This window comes from Camelus bactrianus, chromosome X (genome assembly GCF_048773025.1).
Source record: "Camelus bactrianus isolate YW-2024 breed Bactrian camel chromosome X, ASM4877302v1, whole genome shotgun sequence".
Lineage (NCBI taxonomy): Eukaryota > Metazoa > Chordata > Mammalia > Artiodactyla > Camelidae > Camelus > Camelus bactrianus.
The window spans coordinates 59,889,226-59,911,626 of NC_133575.1; the positions used below are offsets into that span (position 1 = coordinate 59,889,226).

General features: G+C 35.7%; 1 protein-coding gene across 1 annotated transcript; it reads right to left on the reverse strand.

Annotated features, from left to right (window-relative positions):
* Positions 1-1,201: 1,201 nt before the first annotated feature.
* Positions 1,202-3,437, reverse strand: LOC105063587 (nucleosome assembly protein 1-like 2). The gene has a single exon (XM_010948193.3). The coding sequence runs from the start codon at positions 3,173-3,175 to the stop codon at positions 1,997-1,999; it is 1,179 nt and encodes a 392-aa protein (XP_010946495.1). The 5' UTR covers positions 3,176-3,437; the 3' UTR covers positions 1,202-1,996.
* Between the last annotated feature and the right edge of the window lie 18,964 nt (positions 3,438-22,401).

Consider the following 22,401-nt stretch of genomic DNA (forward strand, 5'->3'; position numbering starts at 1 on the left):
AACACTAGCACTATAATGGTAAATTTCTTTTTTTTAAAGCAGGATACAGAATTGTATGCTTGTTAGCAGTTAAAGCTGAGTTTCGAGGAAATTGTTATTTGGTATTATAATTAATTCTTCTCTATACATTTACTACTTTTTCAATTACAAAATAAATATTACAGGGCTTAATACTTCTAAAGTACTTAGAACAATTTCTGGCACACAGAAATAGTACAATATAAAATGTTGAATTAAAAATAGTGAATTCATACGTGTATGTATTTTGGCAATGAAAGAACATGATTAAAGATTACTTACAATGGGCCAATGCTCCTCGAGTTCCTCTTCCAGCCCCTCTTCCAGGACAGAGTACTAATGTTTTTGCAAAATGTATCAAAACCATAAAACTTGAACTTCAGCAACCTCTAGCCAAAGAATGCTCTTCCATCTCTAATAAGCTTCACTCTTTCATCCTCTGCATCCTCTGCTTCTCTGCCCTCCAGACCTCTCACTCACTTCCTTATATTCCTTTCCCCCTCCTCTGTCCTCTCCAGTCATTTTCCTTCTTCCCTAGTCAAGCCCACTCCAACTTTTCCCAGGCCAGTTCCAAACTGGGCTCTGGCCCTGCCCCTCCTCCAGCATTCTATTAACCCATTCCCCTCTGAACAGTCAAGACAGCCACAGTGTCCTAGGGCCTGGAGACCCTCCATTACCCTTTCCCCAATGAACCCATCACTGCTTGTCCCTCCCTTTCTTTCCTCATCGCCTTTACCTCCCTCCTTTTTTCTCCTTTGTCAGGTTACCACCCCTCAACCACTCCATGCACTCTCTCCTTCACCTATTTCTAAGGGTGTGACTTAGGGCCTCATCATGATTTTCATGAACCCAAGGCAGCTTTATCTTCTTGGGCCCTTTGTTCTATGACTTTCAAATATACATAAATACATAATATTTTACATCTCTTTTGGTATAAAACAAAGATAATCCAGGATAGATTAATTATTATGTACACATTATTACTATGTTCACTTTCTTCTGATTTTAAAAGAAATTAAAACATCCCTGTGGAATCTTAAAAGTGTAGTGGGCCCTAGGAACAGTGCATACTATGCCCAAAGGATAAATCAGACCTGCTAATACCTCTGAACCACATCCTTCACCTGATACTTTAAGAGGCAAGGCCACATCCCTAACTTCAATTCTCATGAGAAACACAGTGTTTAACATATGTATTAATTTTATTTTTGAATAAACAAACATAAGGAAAAAAGCTTAACTTATCATGTAATTTCCATGAGAGACAGGTACATTCCAGAAAAGAAAATGCATATTTTAACCCCACTTTGCAGAAATATATGGCACAATTTATGGCAAGATTTAAGAAAAATGGTTTAACTCTACCTTGCTGATAAGCAATAATACAGTTGGGTTTCTGAGTAGATCACTATAGCACATAAAATACAGAAGCCTATAAACAAGCTAACAGTCAATAACATTAATGTGGGTTTGCTGCAAATGTTTATTCTTATGCTAGCAGTTTCTCAAATTATAAATCAAGTGTATTTGTGTACAACTTGCTGCATTTCTATAACAAAGAGATGAAGGCACAGTTAGTGCAAGCAGAATAAAGTCCATTATCAAGGGTGCTGGGGAAAGGGGCAGTCTTGCTTTGCTTTTTCAAAGAAAAAAGCTCGAAACAGATACATTTCAATTACGAGTTCTGGTAATTTTTTTCTTGGCTAGAAACTAATAGCAACCTGACAAAAGCCAATGGATTTATAATAGCAAGGTATTCACATGCTTAGAGAATTCACTGCCTTCTACATTTCCTGAAAATGTTTACATTACTGCAGTACTAGATGGAATGCACTGTTAAATATATTTGGACATAGTTTCATACTGAGACTACCAGGAAGAGACAAAAGTTAAGATTGTAATTAATTTATGGTTAAGTTTTAGTTATTGTAAATGAAGGCTCCTTATCTGGGAGCCCACCTACACCAACCTCTCTGTTTCAGCGATCAATATCTTCTGCCTGGGAGTCCAGGCATTGGCCTTTAGCACCCTCAAAAGCAGCCGCCCCGTTCTCATAAGTGACTTTGTCATAAACCAGGTCATTACATTGTCTGACCAATCCCTCTTGCTCAGTCTCAAGTGCTTCTCCTGTGAAGTATAACACGGCTCTTGGGATGACAAAGGTGCGCAAAGTGTGAGCAATGAAGACGTCTTCCTCATCTTCATCAGCATCCAGACCCCAGCGGAGAGCACTGAAGAAGTTGAAGAAGGACTCTCGAGGAAATTCCTGGGTCACTGTGCGCATCAGTCCCCAGAACCTGTGCCTCTGCTTCTTCTGGACCGTTTGCACAGTGACGTTCTTTCCCTCCTTCCAGTCTATCTTGCAGCCAATGCAATGTTCCACCGCAGATCCCCTAAAGGGGTGGGGGTCAGAGTAATGGAGCTTAGATTTGAGCGTGTAAGTTTTGGTCAGCATCTCATTTGTGAAGTAGTCGTTGGGTTCAAAGTGAAATTCCAGAGTGAAGGCGAGGGGCTCGTCGGGTTTTGAAAACTTGACTTTCACGTCTCGCAAGAGCTTCAGAATGGGCTCGTCATACTTCTGAATCAACGGAGAGACCTCCTCGACGTTCTTTAAAACCGTGAGCCAGAAATGGGGGATCCCTGTAGGCTCCTCCTTCTCCTCGTCCACATTATGTCCCTCGATTCCTCCATATTCCCCAAACACATCCTCCACATCCTCAAAATCTTCCTCGCAATACTCCTCCAAGTCTTCATACTCCGGATTCTCCTCCGGACCCTGCATCTGGGCATTTGAATCATCTCCGATCTCATTGTAATCATAGTCCTCGGCCGCAGACTTCACCTCACACTCCTCTTTCGTGGGCTCGTAGAGCGCATTGATGATCTGGCGTCTCTTTTCCAATAAGGGCCCATAGATGCCGGCAAATTTCCTCTCAATGGAATGAAATTCCCTCAAGTACTTGGCTTCTAGACCTGCAGATTTGGCCTGAAGCTTTTTGAGAGCGTACACTCGGTATTTAACTGCCAGAGGCAGGTTCTCAATAAAGTCCTCGTCTAAGGAGTACCCCATCAAGGCCTGTGGAAAGGCTTCGGCTGCCACCGCGCCGACTAATTGGCCCTCTTCACCAGCTGCGCCCTGTTCCCCAAGCCCTTCCATTATTAGCTTTTTGACAGGAAAAGACTCACCGAAGTGGAGGAGACGGCTGCGGGGTGGGACGCGGGCACCCGCGGGGGTTAAGATGGAGGCAGAATCTAAAGCGGAAGCGGCTGCTGCTGCTGCTGTGGAAGCCGTCCTGAGGGGGAGGAAGCAGCGGAGTGGCAGACGGGCGCAATACCACGGCAGGCCTAAGGCTGCCGCCCGAGAAGCCTACCAAACAGCTTTTCCCACTAGCTGCCTGAACAGGAGGAGGAGGTGCCGCAAGATGATTGCGCAGACAATGACCCTGGAAACTTTTTTTTTCCGTCAAAGCTCACCTTATTCGTTGAGTAGCTGTGATTGACAAACTCTCGTCCAATGAATGAGTGATTAGATCCGTCACACTTCCAGAGCCACCTCCTTTCCCGGTGGAAGCAGCTCCAAAATTTCTAGCCGGGAGGGGTTAAGGACGATCTAGTTGGGGAGGAGCAGATTGAAACTAACGAAGATCCTAAGTAACCGTGAGAAAACTTTATCTGAGAAAAGCAGAAAGTACAGGCAAGGGGAGTTATTAGAGGCCTGAAACGTGACTTCCAAGCCTCTTTTATATAGACAAATTAATAGATCTAATACGAATGACCACTAAGAGAATTTTGTTAAATAATCTTTTCGATAACATATATGCTTTCTTTTTATCCCATGTTTAACAAATATTACAGTTAAATTTTTTTTAAAAAGAGCCCAAGTTTGCAGCTATAATGTGATCTGTAATTACAAAACCAAAAAACAAACAAAAGAATGTCCGTAGTCCATTGTCCTTATTATTTATCTCCTACTGTAAGGTACTCTACGGGGGTGGGGGAGTCTTTATATTCAAATACACGAAGAACTGAGAAGGGGGTAAAACATTAAAATATTAACAATGAACATCTTTAGATGATGTTGACTCCCCAGAGATTTTTTTTCCAACTTTGGATTTTCAAAATCTCTACGGAAGAGTGCATTCTTTTAAAATTGAACCAACTCTGATAACATTTCCTAGGGAAGAGTGAGATGAGATGGAATGGGAGTAGGGGTAAAGGAGGGCCCATGGTGACCAGTGCCCACAGTTATATGTATCACTAGTTAACACTTTACACCTGGATTATCAATATCCCAAAATACTGTTGATAAATTGCAAATTACCCTTTCTCCATTTTGTCTTTTTGAGTGATAAAACAAAAGGATACTCAAATAAGAAATAATATTCCTGAAAATCAAAACATTTGCCTTGAAATTCTTAATAAATTGGAAATTTTGAATGATTTGGCACTAGGGGAAAAGTCAAAGACGTGATAATATATTAACAAGTTGTAATGTCATGTGGCATTAAAAATTTCCAAAGGTAGGAAAAAGAGCTAGTTTTTTCTTGTTCATACTCTGAAACTGAACCCATATAACTTAATGATTTTTATTTTTAAATAGTGCTAAGATTAACAAATTAGCAGTTAATCTTTCTGTGTCATAATCACAGAAATAATCATAACATATTTCTTTTCAGGTTTTTAAATATGTGTTATAATTTAGAAAACTGTAAGCACAACATTACTGTAGTACTTCTCACTCTTACCACACAGCCTCCCTTTCATTTTATTTATTTATTTGAAATATTTGAAAAGTGTTCAAATTTCCTCATAATGGAAAAACTGCAAATCAAAAAGAAAACTTTTTTTTTTTTTACCAATGTGAGCAGCATATAGCAAAAATTAAATTAATTCCCAGCTTGGTAACTTATGGGGAAACAGGTATTTTTTTTAAGCAATAAAGCATTTTTTAACTTTAGTTGATGTACTATATTATACGTTACAGGTATACAGTATACTGATACACAATTTTTAAAAGTTGTATTCAACTTACAGTTATTTAAAATATTGGCTACATTCCTCGTGTTGTATAATATATCTTTGTAGCTTATTTTATACATAATAGTTTGTATCTCTCCCTGGTGGTCTAGTGGTTAAGATTCGACATTCTCATATAGTTTTTACCTCAATCTCCTGCCCGTATATTGCCCCTCTTCCCTTCCCACTTCCCACTGGTAACCACTAGTTTGTTCTTTATATCTGTGTCTGCTTCTTTTTTGTTTTGTTCACTAGTTTGTTGTATTTTTTAGATTCTGCATATAGGTGATATCATACAGTATTTGTCTTTCTCTGTGTGACTTATTTCACTTAGCATAATGCCCTCCAAGTCCATCCATGTTGCTGCAAATGACAAAATTCTGTTCTTTTTTTAAGACTCAGTTGTATTCCATTGTGTGTTTTATATATATATATATATATATACACACTATATATATACTATATATATATACACTATGTATATATATATAGTATATATATATACCACATCTTCTTCATTTATTCATCTATTGATGGATACTGAGGTTGCTTCCATATTTAAGCTATTATAAGCTATGAACATTAGGGTGCAAGTATCTTTTCAAATTAGTGTTTTTGTTTTTTTAGATATATACCCAGGAGTGGAATTGCTGGGTCATATGGTAGTTCTATTTTTAGTTTTTTGAGAAAGCTCCATACTGTTTTCCACAGTGGCCACACCAATTTACAGTCCCACCAACAGTGTACAAGGGTTCCCTTTTTCTCCACATCCTCACCAACATTTGTTATTTGTGTGTTTTTTGCTGATAGCCAAACTGACAGATGTGAAGTGATATCCTCATTGTGGTTTTAATTTACATTTCCCTGATTAGTGATGTTGAGCATCTTTTCATGTGCCTGTTGGCCATCTGCATATCCTCTTTGGGAAAATGTCTATTCAGTTCTTCTGCTCATTTTATAATCAGGTTGTTTTCTTCATGTTGAGTCGTATAAACTATATATGTTGGGTATTAACCCCTTATCTGTCATATCATTTGCAAGTATTTTCTCCCATGTAATAGGCTGTCTTTTCATTTTGTTGATGGTTTCCTTTGCTGTGCAAAAGCTTTTAAGTTTAATTAGGTCCTATTTGTTTACTTTTGCTTTTATTTCCTTTGCTTTGAGACAGATCCAAAAAATATTGCTACTATTTATGTCAAAGTGTTCTGCCTGTTTTCCTCTAGGAGTTTTATGGTTTTCTGTCTTACAAATAGGCCTTTAATCCATTTTGAGTTTATTTTTGTACATGGTATTAGAGAATGTTCGAATTTCATTCTTTTATATATAACTGTCCAGTTTTCCCAGAATCACTTATTGAAGAGACTGTCTTTTCTCCATTGTACATTCTTGCCTCCTTTGTTATAGACTAATTGACCGTAAGTGTGTGGGTTTATTTCCAGAGTTTCTTTTCTCTTCCATTGAGCTATGTGACTGGGTTTTGTGCCAGGACCATACGGTTTTGATTACTGTAGCTTTGTAATATAGTCTGAAGACAAGGAGTAAGATTCCTCCAGCTCTGTTCTTCTTTCACAAGATTATTTTGGCTATTTGAGGTCTTTTGTGTTTCCAAACAAATTTTAGAATTATTTGTTCTAGGTCTGTAAAAAGTGCCATTGATGTTTTGATAGGGGTTGCATTGAATCTATAGGTTTCCTTGGGTAGTATGGTCATTTTAACTATGTTAATTCTTACAATCAAACTACACAGTGTATCTTTCCATATGTTTGTGTGTTTTCAATTTCTTTCATCAGTGTCTTACAGTTTTCTGATTACAGGTCTTTTAACTTCTTAGGTGGGTTTATTCCTAGGAATTTTATTCTTTTTGATGCAATGGTAAGTAGGATTGTTTCTTAAGTTCTCCTTCTGATCACAGCCTCCCTTTTAGATGACATATTTCTATGATGTGTAACTGGTTGTTTTATACTTGATGTGGTACCTGTGCTACTTTCCACACATCCAAATTTCCACTTAAAAACTTTCTTGATAATAATGAGGAAAAAGAAGAGAAGAGGAAGAGAAGAAGAAATGGGAGTAGAAAAAGGAGGAGAAAGAGAATAGGAAAGAAATGAGTAATTGGTCTAAAAGACCACGTTAGAGAGTCATAAAAATTGGAAGGTCTCAGAAGCTGTCTTGTGTAGAGGATAGAGCAAGGAGCTTAAGTAGAATATAAAGAAAAATGTTGTTTCCCTCAGTGAATATCAAGTAAATACTTAACAACTACAATTGTGTCTGTGTGTGTGTATATGTGCATGTGTGCTTGTGTTTGATTAAAACACATCTCATGTAAAACAGACTGATAATAGAAGACTTAAATAATATATGAAGTCTCAGGCTCATATATCAGTCCCATAGTTCCATAGTTATGAGTTTTTCATTGCTTGTTTTCTTATTTTAATTCTATAATTAGAAAATTCCTTTTTTCTTTTCTGATAAATGTAATACGAGCTCATTTTAGAAAATTTGGAAAGTAAGGGACTTGTAGTAGATAATGAAACCACTAACAATCTCACCATTCTGAGAGAATGAACGTGAGTATATTGATGCCTTCACTTCTTTCACTCTTTGGGTATGAACAACAAATAGAGATTTCGAAAAATTGAGCTCATATTGTATTGACTCTTCCATACCTGCCTTTTTCCCGTTTTTAGGTTCCTATGAAGAACATCTTCCCATGTCAATAAGTAATCCTCAAAATTATCATTTTAAAGATTATTCACTGATATTTAAGTGATTTGAATAATTTAATAACTATTCAAATTATTAATAAATTATTATTAATAAATGAATAATTAACAAACTATTATTAATAATAAATGAATAAAAATAAAACATAGATTCATTCATGCGACTTGAAGTTTGCAAATTTCTCTTTATAGCCATACAAGCAGCCTTCAAACCAAAGGGAAATATCTGATTACGTTACACAAAATTAAACATTACTATAGAGAAGTACCCAATATATATACTAGGATCCCAAATTTGTTTCTTTTTCCTAATCTTTCCTGTGATCTAGCTCTCTCTCCCTTTCTCTCTCTCTCTCTCTCTACACACACACATCCCTAATTTGCATAGACATAGCATAAAAGGGAACAAAGACTCTGTCTTTGATCAAACTTTACACAGACTTCTCTGAGCCCTCTTTTTGACTAGGCCTTTTCAATTTGGGCCTTGTCCTCAAGTCTAGCTCATCTAATTTTAGTAAGAATTCTGCTAAACCAGTTTAGAGCAAATCCTCCCACCTTTGATATCTGATAACCCATGATATCGGATCAAATTCTTCACCCCTCACCATCCCCCAGGGTGATATCTGATCACCCTAGCCTGTCTTCAGCAAGAATCTTATTAGATCAAATTAGCAAGAATTCTTCAAGTCTTCTCTTTGTAATTTTCCATCGACCTACCTCTCTAACCTGCTCTTTGGTTATAAATCCCCAGTTGTTCTTGTACTTGGAGTTGAGCCAGATCTCTCCCTTATTGCAACAGTCTTAATACCTATCACAATAGCCCTGAATAACCATTTTTACAAGTATCAGATTGATTTCTTTTTAACAAAGTTTAAATAACATGAAACCAATAGTTGCTACACCTGGAGTTGTGGAATTTAGAGTAATTTCAGTGCTTTTTTCTTCTCTTTGCTTATCAGTATTTCCTAACTATATTTCTCAATTCATACTCAAGAGTAGATATGAATGAATGAATAAATATATTAATTAATTAATTAACTAGGGGAGATGAAAGAAGAAGTCCAAATGTTTCCAGTAGTTAACAGCTCATCTCCCTGCAGAAGGAGGTCAACTCATCGGAGAGATTCAGGTAACTTGGTCACAGCAAAATAACCTACTACTTTCAGTGTCTTCTGTGCACAGCAGGACCCAGTTAGCTTACACTTTTTCTTTGAATATATGGCTTAAGTATCTTGCACACCCTAAGAATTTCAAAACACTCGTTGCCATCATCTAATTTCTAGAGGACAAGCAGACTAAAATTTTTGGATGTCTATCATCCTAGAAATATATTACCAGCTGGCTTCAGGTTTGAGAAAGGAAACTGGTTTTCAGAGGATTAAGAAGGCTAAGACACAAATTCTAATGAAATCCAAATGCAATGACAGAAACACAATAACACTATTGAACTACTTCTGTTTAAACTTACAGTTCTAGTTGCAATTTCTATATTGTCCTAAATGAAAATATGACCTATGCACATTATAATTATACAAAATATTTAGAAAAGTTTTTTATTTGGCATTCAGTAACAATTCAGTAACTACTGCTAATTGTTTCCTTGCAGAAGTTTTTGCCCCTAAATTTCCATAAGCACAAATATAAATTACCAATTTCCAAACAGTACAGGTTGCTTTAGCTTGTTTCTCATTTAACTATGGAAATTGTTGCCTCTATTATAAGTATCACAGAATGTTAATTATCTGACAATAAAAGTCCTATATAGCCCTATAATAATTCTAATTTTAAAATAATTGAATAAAATAAAAAAATGAGATTGACCTTCTAACTTACGTTAAATTAGAATAGTGACACCAATATTGGATGTACACTTTCTGGCAGATTATTTTTTATCTATCTGTCAGTCTAGACATACCCTTTAAGTGTGTGGTACAAGGAAGTAGATATTGCAAACACAGGGCAAATTAAATCACATGGATTTTTTTTTAAATATTAGGTTTCCAAAAAGACCAAAATCTCCAGTGAATTGACTAAATTGTCTTTTGATGACAGCATAGCTAATACAAAAATGTTCCCATTGGAATTTGCATAATAGAATGAAGGAAATGACAGGTCAGTATGGCTCTGGGTTTGACTTCTTTATGCATAGATGTCAAGTGCTTTTACTGGGCTTTTAAATCCCTAGTATACTCATACCACCTTACCACCAAAAATAGCTATCCCACTAACTGACCTCCCAAATAACATCCTCTAAAAATAAAGACATTTGTTTCCATAGATAAAGTCACACCATTCTTACATCTTACATAGATTATTTTTAATGGATGTTCTTATTGTTAGCCACATAGTAATAAATAATGAAAACAAAAATCCTACTTACAAACTTAGCTAATTTTTTTAACATTTTTTATTGATTTATAATCATTTTACAATGTTGTGTCAAATTCCAGTGTTCAGCACAATTTTTCAGTCATTCATGGACATATACACACTCATTGTCATATTTTTTTCTCTGTGAGTTATCATAACATTTTGTGTGTATTTCCCTGTGCTATACAGTGTAATCTTGTTTATCTATTCTACGATTTTGAAATCCCAGTCTATCCCTTCCCACCTTCCACCCCCCTGGCAACCACAAGTCTGTATTCTCTGTCTATGAGTCTATTTCTGTCCTGTATTTACACTTTGTTTTTGTTTGTTTGTTTGTTTGTTTTTGTTTTTGTTTTTTAGATTCCACATATGAGCGATCTCATATGGTATTTTTCTTTCTCATTCTGGCTGACTTCACTTAGAATGACATTCTCCAGGAGCATCCATGTTGCTGCAAATGGCATTATGTTGTCGGTTTTTATGGCTGAGTAGTATTCCATTGTATAAATATACCACCACTTCTTTATCCAGTCACCTGTTGATGGACATTTAGGCTGTTTCCATGTTTTGGCTATTGTAAATAGTGCTGCTATGAACATTGGGGTGCAGGTGTCATCCTGAAGTAGGGTTCCTTCTGGATACAAGCCCAGGAGTGGGGTTCCTGGGTCATATGGTAAGTCTATTCCTAGTCTTTTGAGGAATCTCCACACTGTTTTCCATAGAGGCTGCACCAAACTGCATTCCCACCAGCAGTGTAGGAGGGTTCCCCTTTCTCCACAGCCTCTCCAGCATTTGTCATTTGTGGACTTTTGAGTGATGGCCATTCTGACTGGTGTGAGGTGATATCTCATTGTAGTTTTGATTTGCATTTCTCTGATAATTAGTGATACTGAGCATTTTTTCATGTGCCTATTGATCATTTGTATGTCTTCCTTGGAGAATTGCTTGTTTAGGTCTTCTGCCCATTTTTGGATTGGGTTTTTTATTTTTTTCTTATTGAGTCGTATGAGCTGCCTATATATTCTGGAGATCAAGCCTTTGTCGGTTTCATTTGCAAAAATTTTCTCCCATTCCGTAGGTTGTCTTCTTGTTTTACTTCCGGTTTCCTTTGCTGTGCAGAAGCTTGTAAGTTTCATTAGGTCCCATTTGTTTATTCTTGCTTTTATTTCTTCTAGGAGAAAATTTTTGAGATGTATGTCAGATAATGTTTTGCCTATGTTTTCCTCTAGGAGGTTTATTGTATCTTGTCTTATGTTTAGCAAAATAAGAAAGGAAAATGGAGAAATTAAAACAAACAAAATAGAAATACAGAATATCATACGAGAATATTATGAAAAACTATATGGAACCAAACTGGATAACCTAGAGGAGATGGACAAGTTTCTGGAAACATACAGTCCACCAAGACTGAATCAAGAAGAATCTGAACACTTGAACAATCCGATCACTAGAAAGGAAATAGAAATAGCAATTAAAAACCTCCCTACAAATAAAAGTCCAGGACCGGACGGCTTCACCAGGGAATTCTACCAAACATACAAAGAAGAATTCATACCAGTCCTTCTCAAACTCTTCCAGATGATTGAAAAGGAGGGAATACTCCCAAACTAATTCTATGAAGCCACCATCACCCTGATACCAAAACCAGGCAAAGACACTACCAAAAAAGAGAATTATAGGCCAATATCACTGATGAACATAGACGCCAAAATCCTCACCAAAATTTTAGCAAATAGAATCCAACAACACATTAAAAAAGATTATACATCATGACCAAGTGGGGTTCATCCCAGGGACACAAGGCTGGTTCAACATACACAAGTCAATCAATGTAATACATCACATCAACAAGAGAAAGGACAAAAACCACAAACTTAGCTAATTTTTCATGTTATAACTTGCCTGTCTATGGCTTTACTATCATTTAAATTCAAAATGAACTTAAAAAAATAAAAGATCTTTTATTTTTAACTTAGAGGTAGAAATTACTTATTTTCCCAAAGCACCCCCAATCCTTTTAAAAGTGTGTTTTAAAAATGACTTTTTGTTTGGAGCTTGAGAATTTTGTTATAAAATCTCCACAATATATTTTCCCCTCTAGCTTCTCCACTTATAAAATGATGCCTTGGGTCGTATGGTGAATCAGTAGTAATGTTGGAAATGACAGATCTCCTGAGTCCCTTCCCACATTCTATCTAGACTATTTAAATTTATAAAAATCATCTAGGAAAATTTATCAAAATACTTCCAACAACAGGAAAAATTGCTACATATCATAAACCTGAGAAAAAGAAAAGCAACTACTGACATCAGGAACTGGCCTGACACAAGGGTAGTTCTTGGTGCTCTCCTACTGAATGTATGCAATCTTACAACACTAACATAACAGAAGGCCACTCTGACAGTAAGGGTGTCTGAATACAGAAAAATACATAGACATCATTCAAAGCACAGAAATTATCAAACATGCCCCTATCCTGATGCTACTTTAATGATGCTACTTTACCAATTACTTTTTTTTTTTTTGGCAGGGGAGGTGATTAGGTTCACTTATTTATTTTTAGAGGAGGTATTGGGGATTGAACCCAGGACCTTGTATATGCTAAGCATGTGCTCTACCACTTAAGCTATATCATTCCCCTCTTTTAACCTCATTTTAATCATCCTTATTTCTTGATAACACATTTTAAAAGATATAAAGTCATAGAATTGCCTCCATCTCCTGACACCACCAAATACAGAGTAAAGCCTAGTTTGCTTAAATCTTCACCCTAATCACCTAATACAAATGCAAATCCTATAATAAATCCTTTTGAACATCCACTGTATGGAGATGCCCAAGACGACTCCTAAATTCAGTTTCACTACTGATCACAGGACTCAGCATATAGTCATACTGACAGCCAAGATTTATTATAGTGAAAGGATACAAATCAAAATCAGCACAGGGCAAACAGTATTAGATTTCATACTAGAGTCAGGTACAGACAATTGGCACCTGATGGGAACAATCCTTTTATTTATGAAATTATAAGCATTTAAAATTTACATTAATTTTTATTATACATCAGATACAATAGCCACAAAGTAGAAATTCCCTCCCTTTTTTTACTCATTGAAAGTTTATTCAAATCCTTATCAGTGAATTCCGCTCTATAGGGTAAATAACACAGTTTTTGAGAGATCTTGAATGGAATTCCACGTTGGGTGGGGAGAGTGGTTGAAAGATGTTATATTGGTGGTTGTTTTTTCTTCTTTGTCTTTTTCTTATGGTTTATCTAAAGCATTGCTGCAGTCCTGGAAACTGATGTAACTTTCTTCTCATGCATTTGGAGGAAAGAACAGCGCACATACTTAAAACATTGTTGTCCCAACCAAAGCCCCCCTTTGGGAATGTTTGTGTGCTTTCTCCTCCCTCTTAGAGGAGAGAACAAAACAAAAACAAAAACAAAGGTGTCACTCGAGCTGCACTTTTTAATTTCTCACTTTAGCCTGCAAGGCCAAAGTAGCCAGTGGTCCAGAGAACCAACTCTGCTGTGATTGGATATTTCACCAAAGTTTTATAGGTAACTTGTAACTCTTATGGCAGAAAGCAGCTGACCTGATATTTCATATCATGGATTACTCTGTGGCATACAAGAATCAAAAGTTCTCTATTGAATCATCTTTCAATGGACATTTAGGTTGATTTAATGAAAATATATATATACACACAAATATGTATGTATAACTGAATCACTATGCTGTACACCAGAAACTAACATAACATTGTAAATCAACCACAATTATAAAAAAGTTATTATCCTCTGTTTCTTCTTCCTTTTCCAAAAAAAAAATGCTTCTGCCATATTTCAATGAATCCAAGCGCTCTGTCAAGTCTCACTTCTGGTGGGAGGGTATAGCTCAAGTGGTAGAGCGATGGTTAGCATGCATGAGGTCCTGGGCTCAATCCCCAGTACCTCCTCCAAGAATAAATAAATAAATAAACCTAATTACCTCTCCCCACCAAAAAAAAAAATAATAAAAAACAAAAACAAAAAAAACTCACTTCTGAAGCCAATTGTGTCAGGGGTCCCCAAGACCACTGCCAGGATTAGTGATTCACTGGAATGACTCACAGGACTGAGCATATAGTTATATTCACAGCTAAAATTTATTACAGTCAAAGGATACAAAGCAAATCAGCAAGGAAAAGGCACAAAGAGCAAGGTCTGGAAGAAATCAGAGACAAATTTCCAAGAGTCCTCTCCCAGTGGAGTTGCACTGGATGCACTTATTTCCTCCAGAAAAGAGTTGTGACAAAACCTGAAAAGTGTTGTCTGCCAGGCAAACTCATTAGAGATGAATGCTAAGCTGTTTTTTTTGGGCAGGAGAGAGTGAGGGATGCTGGTCCCATAGGCACCATCTGCCTAATATGTATCAAATTCCATACACCCATAAGGAAATCAGATGTTCAGCATATACCACACTATTTGTACAAGCAGCCTACACACAGTGAACCATATTTATCAGTTAGAGAAATTTTTCTGTCACTACAGGAAAATGTACATCTGCCAAGTTACCAAAAGCCAACCAAGATCCAACCTTGTGAACCAGTCTTTCTGAAGACAGGCACTCTCAGACCTGTTATAACACTTTCCCACATACCCACTTACTGAGATGCCTTATGGTACCCCTTGGTGTGCATTCTCCCTTGCTACAACAATTAATAAACCCAATAGTTCAACTACAGCTCTTTTTTTTGGTGGCCTTGGGCTGGGGGACATTCACAATCTTTAAAGAATTATATTTTGCCTTCTCTAATAAAGGATGAAGTTCTCTACAAGTACCCTGGCCTAAGAGCAAATCCAGCTTGTGAGCACATGGACAAGGAATTAGAATGAATGCTAGTGGCACCCTTTAATGCAATAGGAAAATGAAAACTTTTCCTTTACTTTCTAAATTTATTCAATTTATATTATATTGGTATAAACTTAAAGCTTTTAAAAGATATAAACACATCTTTGTACAATTGATATCACTGAATTGAATACATGTCTATATGTAAAACCACTTACCAGTCAATTAAAACACATAGGGCAGTTCTTGAACATAAACTGTGTAAATTCTACATTCAGAGTATTTATACCATGAATCACATTATAATGTGCGGTTAAAGGAGTAACCAGTTTTATATCCTGGATCAGGATTAAGAACTCTTACTTGGAACCATGGAACACAAAGATACTTTATCTGTCTTACAGAAAATTAAAAAAAAATAAGACCAACCTCTTTTTTTTTTTTTCTCTGAAATTGATTTATTAGGCAGTGCTCCCAGGAAACATAGGAAAGGGAAGAAATTGGAAAAAGAAGGGAAGAAGTACATCCAAAAGTATAGCTTCAAGTTCTCAGAGGTTGGCTTTGGCTCCACCTCAGAAGAAAACGCTGGAGAGAGGGGAAGTCTCATCGAGATACTGTCCCCATCCAAGGGCAAAAGAGTTAGTGATACGGAGCTGGGGTGTTGATATAGATCAGTCATTGGTTACGGGAGGTTTGCCCTGCAAGTAAAGCAGGTCTGAACCTAAGGGCAGCTCACAAAGACAGTTGAAGCTGCTGAGAGCAAGCATTCATCTGGAGCTCATGCAGTGTGCATGCGAGCGCACACGTAATAAAGAAATCTCAGAGGACGTGGGCAGAGCACTGGCAGCACTTCCTACAGTTTATCTGGAAAAGCCTTTAGAGTCTAATTCTTGAAGGTATGTGGCATCTGAAGCCCAGAAAGGTGGAATACATTTCCCAGAGTCACAAATCTAGTAAGTGGCAAACATAAAACCAGAATCCAGGTCTCCACTCGTCCACATCAGATCGCTTTCAATGACGTTTTACATAAATGACCTAGCTTTATTTTTTTTATAAGCACTATTTTTGTGGATTATTTAAACAGTATTTCTCCACAGAGTACTTGCAGGCAATCTTGTTTGTTTGGCTTTTTTTTTTTTTGAGTTCTAAAAAGATTAAGAGTTTGCTATTGAGCAAAATGGAAATTATTATAGTGGGTTTCTTCATATTGCAATATTTACTCATGTGCATCATTAATAAATTTAAGCTGTTTACATGCCCATTTTTGAGCTAATGTACTTTCATATTTTATTTATGCTATGTATACCCTGAGCTAATCATTTCAAATAAGGAAAAGCTAATTTTCTTTCAAAAATTCATGGCTTTATTATTTTTTTAGTTTTCATGTATGTACTAATTATTGTTTCAAAGAACAGATTAGATCTTTAGCTTTTTAAACTTACACAGTTATCAAAGAAATAAAGCCAACTACAAAATATGGATCAACAGAATGTGGTAATCCAATCATAAAGGACAGTCAAATGTGCTTGTACATAATCAAGAAATCAAAACAATAATTAGTTCATTTGTGTCATTATTAATCTTATTATTTTTTAGATTCTTCATATGTAAATGATGTCATATGGCATTTTTCTTTCTCTTTCTGGCCCACTTCACTTTGAATGACAGTCTTCAGGCCCATCCGTGTTGCTGCAAATGGTGTTATTTTATTCTTTTTTATGGCTGAGTAGTGTTCCATTGTATATATGCACCACCTCTTCTTTATCCAGTCATCTGTTGATGGACATTGGGGTTGTTTCCATGTCTCGGCTATCATAAGTAGTGCTGCTATGAACATACAGGTGTATGTGTCTTTTTGAATTTTATTTTTCTCTGGATATATGCCCAGGAGTCGGATTGCTGGATCACATGGTAAGTCTATTTTCAGTTTTTTAAGAAACCTCCATACTGTCCTCCATAGTGGCTGCACCAATCTACATTCCCACCAACAATGTAGGAGGGTTCTCTTTTCTCCACACCCTCTCCAGCATCTATCATTTGTGGACTTTTGAATGATGGCCATTCTGGCTGGTGTGAAGTGATATCTCACTGCAGTATTGATCTGCATTTCTCTGATAATTAGCGATATTGAGCATTTTTTCATGTGCCTATTGGTCATTTGTATAAGAAGTCTTCTTTGGAGAATTGCTTGTTTAGGTCTTCTGCCCATTTTTGGATTGGGTTGTTTGTTTTCTTCTTATTATGTCTTATGAACTGCTTATATATTCTGGAGATCAAGCCTTTGTTGGTTTCATCATTTGCAAACATTTTCTCCCATTCTGTAAGTTGTCTTTTCATTTTATTGATGGTATCCTTAGCTGTGCAAAAGCTTTTAAGTTTAACTAGATCCCATTTGTTTATTTTTGCTTTTAATTCCAATACTCCAGGAGCTGGTTCAAAAAATATATTGCTGTAATATATGTCAGCAAGTGTTCTGCCTATGTTTTCCTCCAGGAGTTTTATAGTATCTGGTCTTACATTTAGGTCTTTAATCCATTGAGTTTATTTTTGTATATGGTGTTAGGGAATGTTCTAATTTCAATCTTTTACAGGTAGCTGTCCAGTTTTCCCAGCACCACTTATTGAAGAGACTGTCTTTTCTCCATTGTATATTCTTGCCTCCTTTGTTATAGACTAATTGACCATATGTGCATGGGTTTATTTCTGGACTTTCTATCCTGTTCCACTGATCTATGTGTCTGTTTTTGTGCCAGCACCATACTGTTTTGATTACTGTAGCTTTGTAGTATAGTCTGAAGTCAGAGAGCATGATTCCCACAGCTCCATTCTTCTTCTTCAAGATTGTTTTGGCCATTTGAGGTCTTTTGTGTTTTCATACAAATTTTAACATTTTTTTGTTCATTGGTAATTTGATATGGACTGCATTGAATCTGTATATCATCTTGGGCAGTATGGCCATTTTAACAATATTGATTCTTCCAATCCAAGAACATGGTATATCTTTCTATTTGTTTATGTCATCTTCAATTTCCTTCATTAGTGTCTGATAGTTTTCAGAGTACAGATCTTTTGCCTCTTTGGGTAGGTTTATTGCTAGGTATTTTATTATATATGGTGCAATGGTAAATGGTATCTTTCCTTAATTTCCCTTTCTGTTATTTTATTGTTAGTGTATAGAAATGCAACTGATTTCTGTATATTAATTTTGTATCCTGAAACTTTACCAAATTCATTGAGTTCTAGTAGTTTTCTGGTCACTTCTTTAGGGTTTTCTATGTATAGTATCATGTCATCTGCAAACAGTGAAAGTTTTACTTCTTCATTTCCAAATTTGGAGTCCTTTTATTTCTTTTTCTTTTCTGATTGCTATGGCTAGGACTTCCAAAACTATGTTGAATAAAAGTGGCAAGAGTGGGCATCCTTGCCTTATTCCTGATCTTAGAGGAAATTATTTCAGCTTTTCCCCATTAAGTATGATGTTAGCTGTGGGTTTTTCTTATGTGGCCTTCATTATGTTGAGGTATGTTACATCTCTGCCCACTTTCTGGAGAGTTTTTATCATAAATGGATGTTGAATTTTATTGAAAGCTTCTTCCGCATCTGTTGAGATGATCATATGGTTTTTATTATTCAATTTGTTAATATGATGTATCACATTGATTGATTTGCAGAGATTTAAAAATCCATGCATCCCTGGGATCAGTCCCACTTGATCATGGTGTATGATCCTTTTAATGCATTGTTGGAGTCAATTTGCTAGTATTTTGTTGAGGATTTTTGCATCTATATTCATAAGTGATAAAATGGCCTGTAGTTTTTTTGTGATATCTTTGTCTGGTTTTGGTATCAGAGTGATGATGGCCTCATAGAATGAGTTTGGAAGTGTTCTTTCCTCTGCAATTTTTTGGAATAGTTTCAGAAGGATAGGTGTTAACTCTTTCCTAAATGTTTGGTAGAATTCAGCTGTGAAACCATCTAGTCCTGGACCTTTGTTTGTTGAGAGGTTTTTAATTACTGATTTAATTCCAGTACTGGTAATTGGCCTATTCATATTGTCTGTTTCTTCCTGGTTTAGTGTTAGCAAATTGTACCTTTCAAAGAAATTGTCCATTTCTTCTAGGTTGTCTTTTTTGTTCATATATAGTTGTTCATAGTAGCCTTTTATGATCCCTTGTATTTCTGTGGTGTTGATTGCAACTTCTTTTTCATTTCTGATTTTATTAATTTGGGCCCTCTCCCTTTTTTTCTTGATGAGTCTGACTAAAGATTTATCAATTTTGTTTATCTTTTCAGTGAACCAGATTTTAGTTTCATTGATTTATTTCATTTATTTCTGCTCTAGTCTTTATGATTTTTCTTCTTCTAACTTTGGCATTTGTTGGTTCTTCTTTCTCCAGCTGCTTTATGTGTAAGGTTAGGTTGTTTACTTGAGGTTTTTTTGTTTGTTTGTTTCCTGAGGTAGGCTTGTATCGCTATAAACTTCCCTATTAGAACTGCTTTTGCTGCGTCCCAGAGGTTTTGGATTGTGTGTTTTCATTTTCATTTGTCTCAAAGTATTTGTTTGATTTCTTCAGTGATCTATTGGTTGTTCAGTAGCATATTGTTTAGACTCCATGTGTTTGCAGTTTTGCAGTTTTTTTTTTCTTGTAGTTGATTTCTAACCTTATAGCATAGTGATTGGAAAAGATCCTTGGTATGATTTGGATTTTCTTAAATTTTCTGAGGCTAGCTTTGTGGGCCAGCATGTGGTCAGTTCTGGAGAATGTTCCATGTGCACTTGAGAAGAATGCGCATTCTGCAAATGGAATGCTCTGTAGATATCAATTAAGTCCATCTGCTCTAATATGTTATTTAGGGCCTGTATTTCCTTATTGATTTTCTGTCTGGACAATCTGTCCATTGATGTAAATGGGGTGCTAAAGTTCCCCACTATTATTGTGTTAGTATTGATTTCTCCTTTTATGTCTGTTAACAATTGCTTTATATATTGAGGTGCTCTTATGTTGGGTGCATATATATTTACAACTGTTATATCCTCTTCTTGGATTGATACCTTAAGCATTGTGTAGTGTCTTTCTTTGTCTCTTGTAACAGTCTTTAATTTAAAATCTATTTTGTCTGATGTAAGTATTGCTATTCCAGCTTTCTTTTGGTTTCTGTTTGCATGGAATATATTTTTCTATCCCCTTGCTTTCAGCCTGCATATGCCTCTAGCTCTGAAGTGGGTTTCTTATAGACAGCAAATGTATGGGTCTTGTTTTTGTATCCATTCAGCCAGTTTATGTCTTTTGGTTGGAGCAGACCAACAGTATGCATTATGGGAGTCTCAGAGGGGAACAGAGAGAAAAGAGCAGAAAGAATATTTGAGAATATTTAAAGAAGAAAGGGCAGAAACTCTCCAAATTTTGTGAAAAATATGTAGATTCAAATCCAAGAAATTCAATGAACTCCAAATAGAGTAAACTTAAAGTAACCCACAATAAGACATATTATCATTCAACTATAAAAGCCAAAGCCAAAGAGAGAAATGTGAAAGCAGCAATACAGAAACAGCTTGTCATGTACAAGAGATCCTCAGTGTGCTTAATGCCAATTTCTAATCAGAAACCATGGAGATTAGAAGGCAGTGGGATGGCATATTTAAAGTAGTAAAAAATAAGTCAACCAGGAATTCTACATACGGCAAAACTGTCCTTCAAAAATAAGGGAGATATTAAGACATTCCCAGATAAGTAATAAGTAAGGGAGTTTGATAACCATTAGACCTTTTTACAAAAATTGTTAAAGTGAGTCCTTCAGATGGAAATGAAAGGACATTAGAGTGTATCTCAAAGCCACAGGGAGAAATGAAGATTTCTGGTAAAACTAAATACACTGGCCTATTTAAAGGCCCATATTATTATATTTTGGGGTTGGAAACCACCTCTTATTTCCTACATGATTTAAAATGTGTAAAAATATTTTACATTACTAGGCACAAAATGTTTAAGGATATAATTGTGACAACTGCGAAATAAAGGTAGTGGGGGCAGAGTTATCTAGGAACAGAACTTCTGTATGCTACTGAAGTTAAAAATGTATCCATTTGAACTAGATTGTAACATATTTATGATATTATATGTAATCATCATAGAAACCACAGATTAAATATCTAAAATATACCACATAAATATAAATGAGAAGATAAAATTGTTTACTACAAAAAGTTAACCAAACACAAGATAAGGCAAAAGTGAAGAAAATGATAGAGTAAAAGCTATAAGGTACAATATAAGAGAAATAGCAAAACGCAGAAGTAAGTCCTTTTTAAACTGTAATTACTGGAAATGTAAATGGATTTAACTCTCCGATCAAAAGTAGGGAATTTCCAAATGGTTAAATAATATGATCTAACTACATGCTGTGTATAAAAGCTCTTTAGATCCAAAGATATAAATAAGTTGAAAGGAAATGGATGGGAAAATGTACTATATTTAAATAGTAACCAGAAAAGATCTGGGGTGGTTAAACTAATATCAGACAAAGTAGAGTTTAACTCAAAAACTGTTGCAAAAGACATAGAAGGACATTATATATTCATAAAAAGTCAATATACCAAGAAGATATAATGATTATAAGCATATAAGCACCGTATATCAGATTTCCAAAATATGTGAAACAGACATTGACAGAATTGAAGGGAAAAATAGTTCTAAATAATAGTTGGAGAGTTCAATACCCAACTTCCAATTATGACTGGAACACCCAAGTAAAAGATCAGTATGGAAATAGAGTACTTGAACAACACAATAAAGCAATTGGTCCTAAAAGATATATACAGGACAATCTACTCAACAACAACGGAAAATAAATAATTCTCAAGGGCAGATGGAACATTCTTCAGAAGAAACCATATGTTAGGCTATAAAGCAAGTCTCAATAAATTTATGAAGTCTTTAATCATACAAAATATCACTTCCAATCACAACAGAATAAAACTTAAAAACAATAACAGAAGGAAAACTAGAAAATTCGCATAAATATGGAAATTAAAGAACATATTCTTAAACAATAGGTCAAAGAAGAAATCACAAGGGAAACTAGAAAATACTTATAGGTGAATAAATATGAAACCCCAGTATACCAAACCTATGGGATGCAGCAAAGGCAGTGCTCAGCAGGAAGTTTATAGCTGTAAATGTCTACATTTAGAAAGAAGAGAGATCTCAAGTTACAACAACAAGAGTACCCTAATTACAACTTGAGGAACTATCAAAAGAAGAGACAACTAAACCCAAAACTAGCAGAAGGAAGAAATAATACAGATTAGAGGAGAGGTAGATTACAAAAGACAAAAACAATAGAATAAACAAGACCAACATTTGGTTCTTGAAAAAGATTAACAAAATAGATAAAACTTTAGCTAGACTGACCAAGCACAATAATAATAATTCAA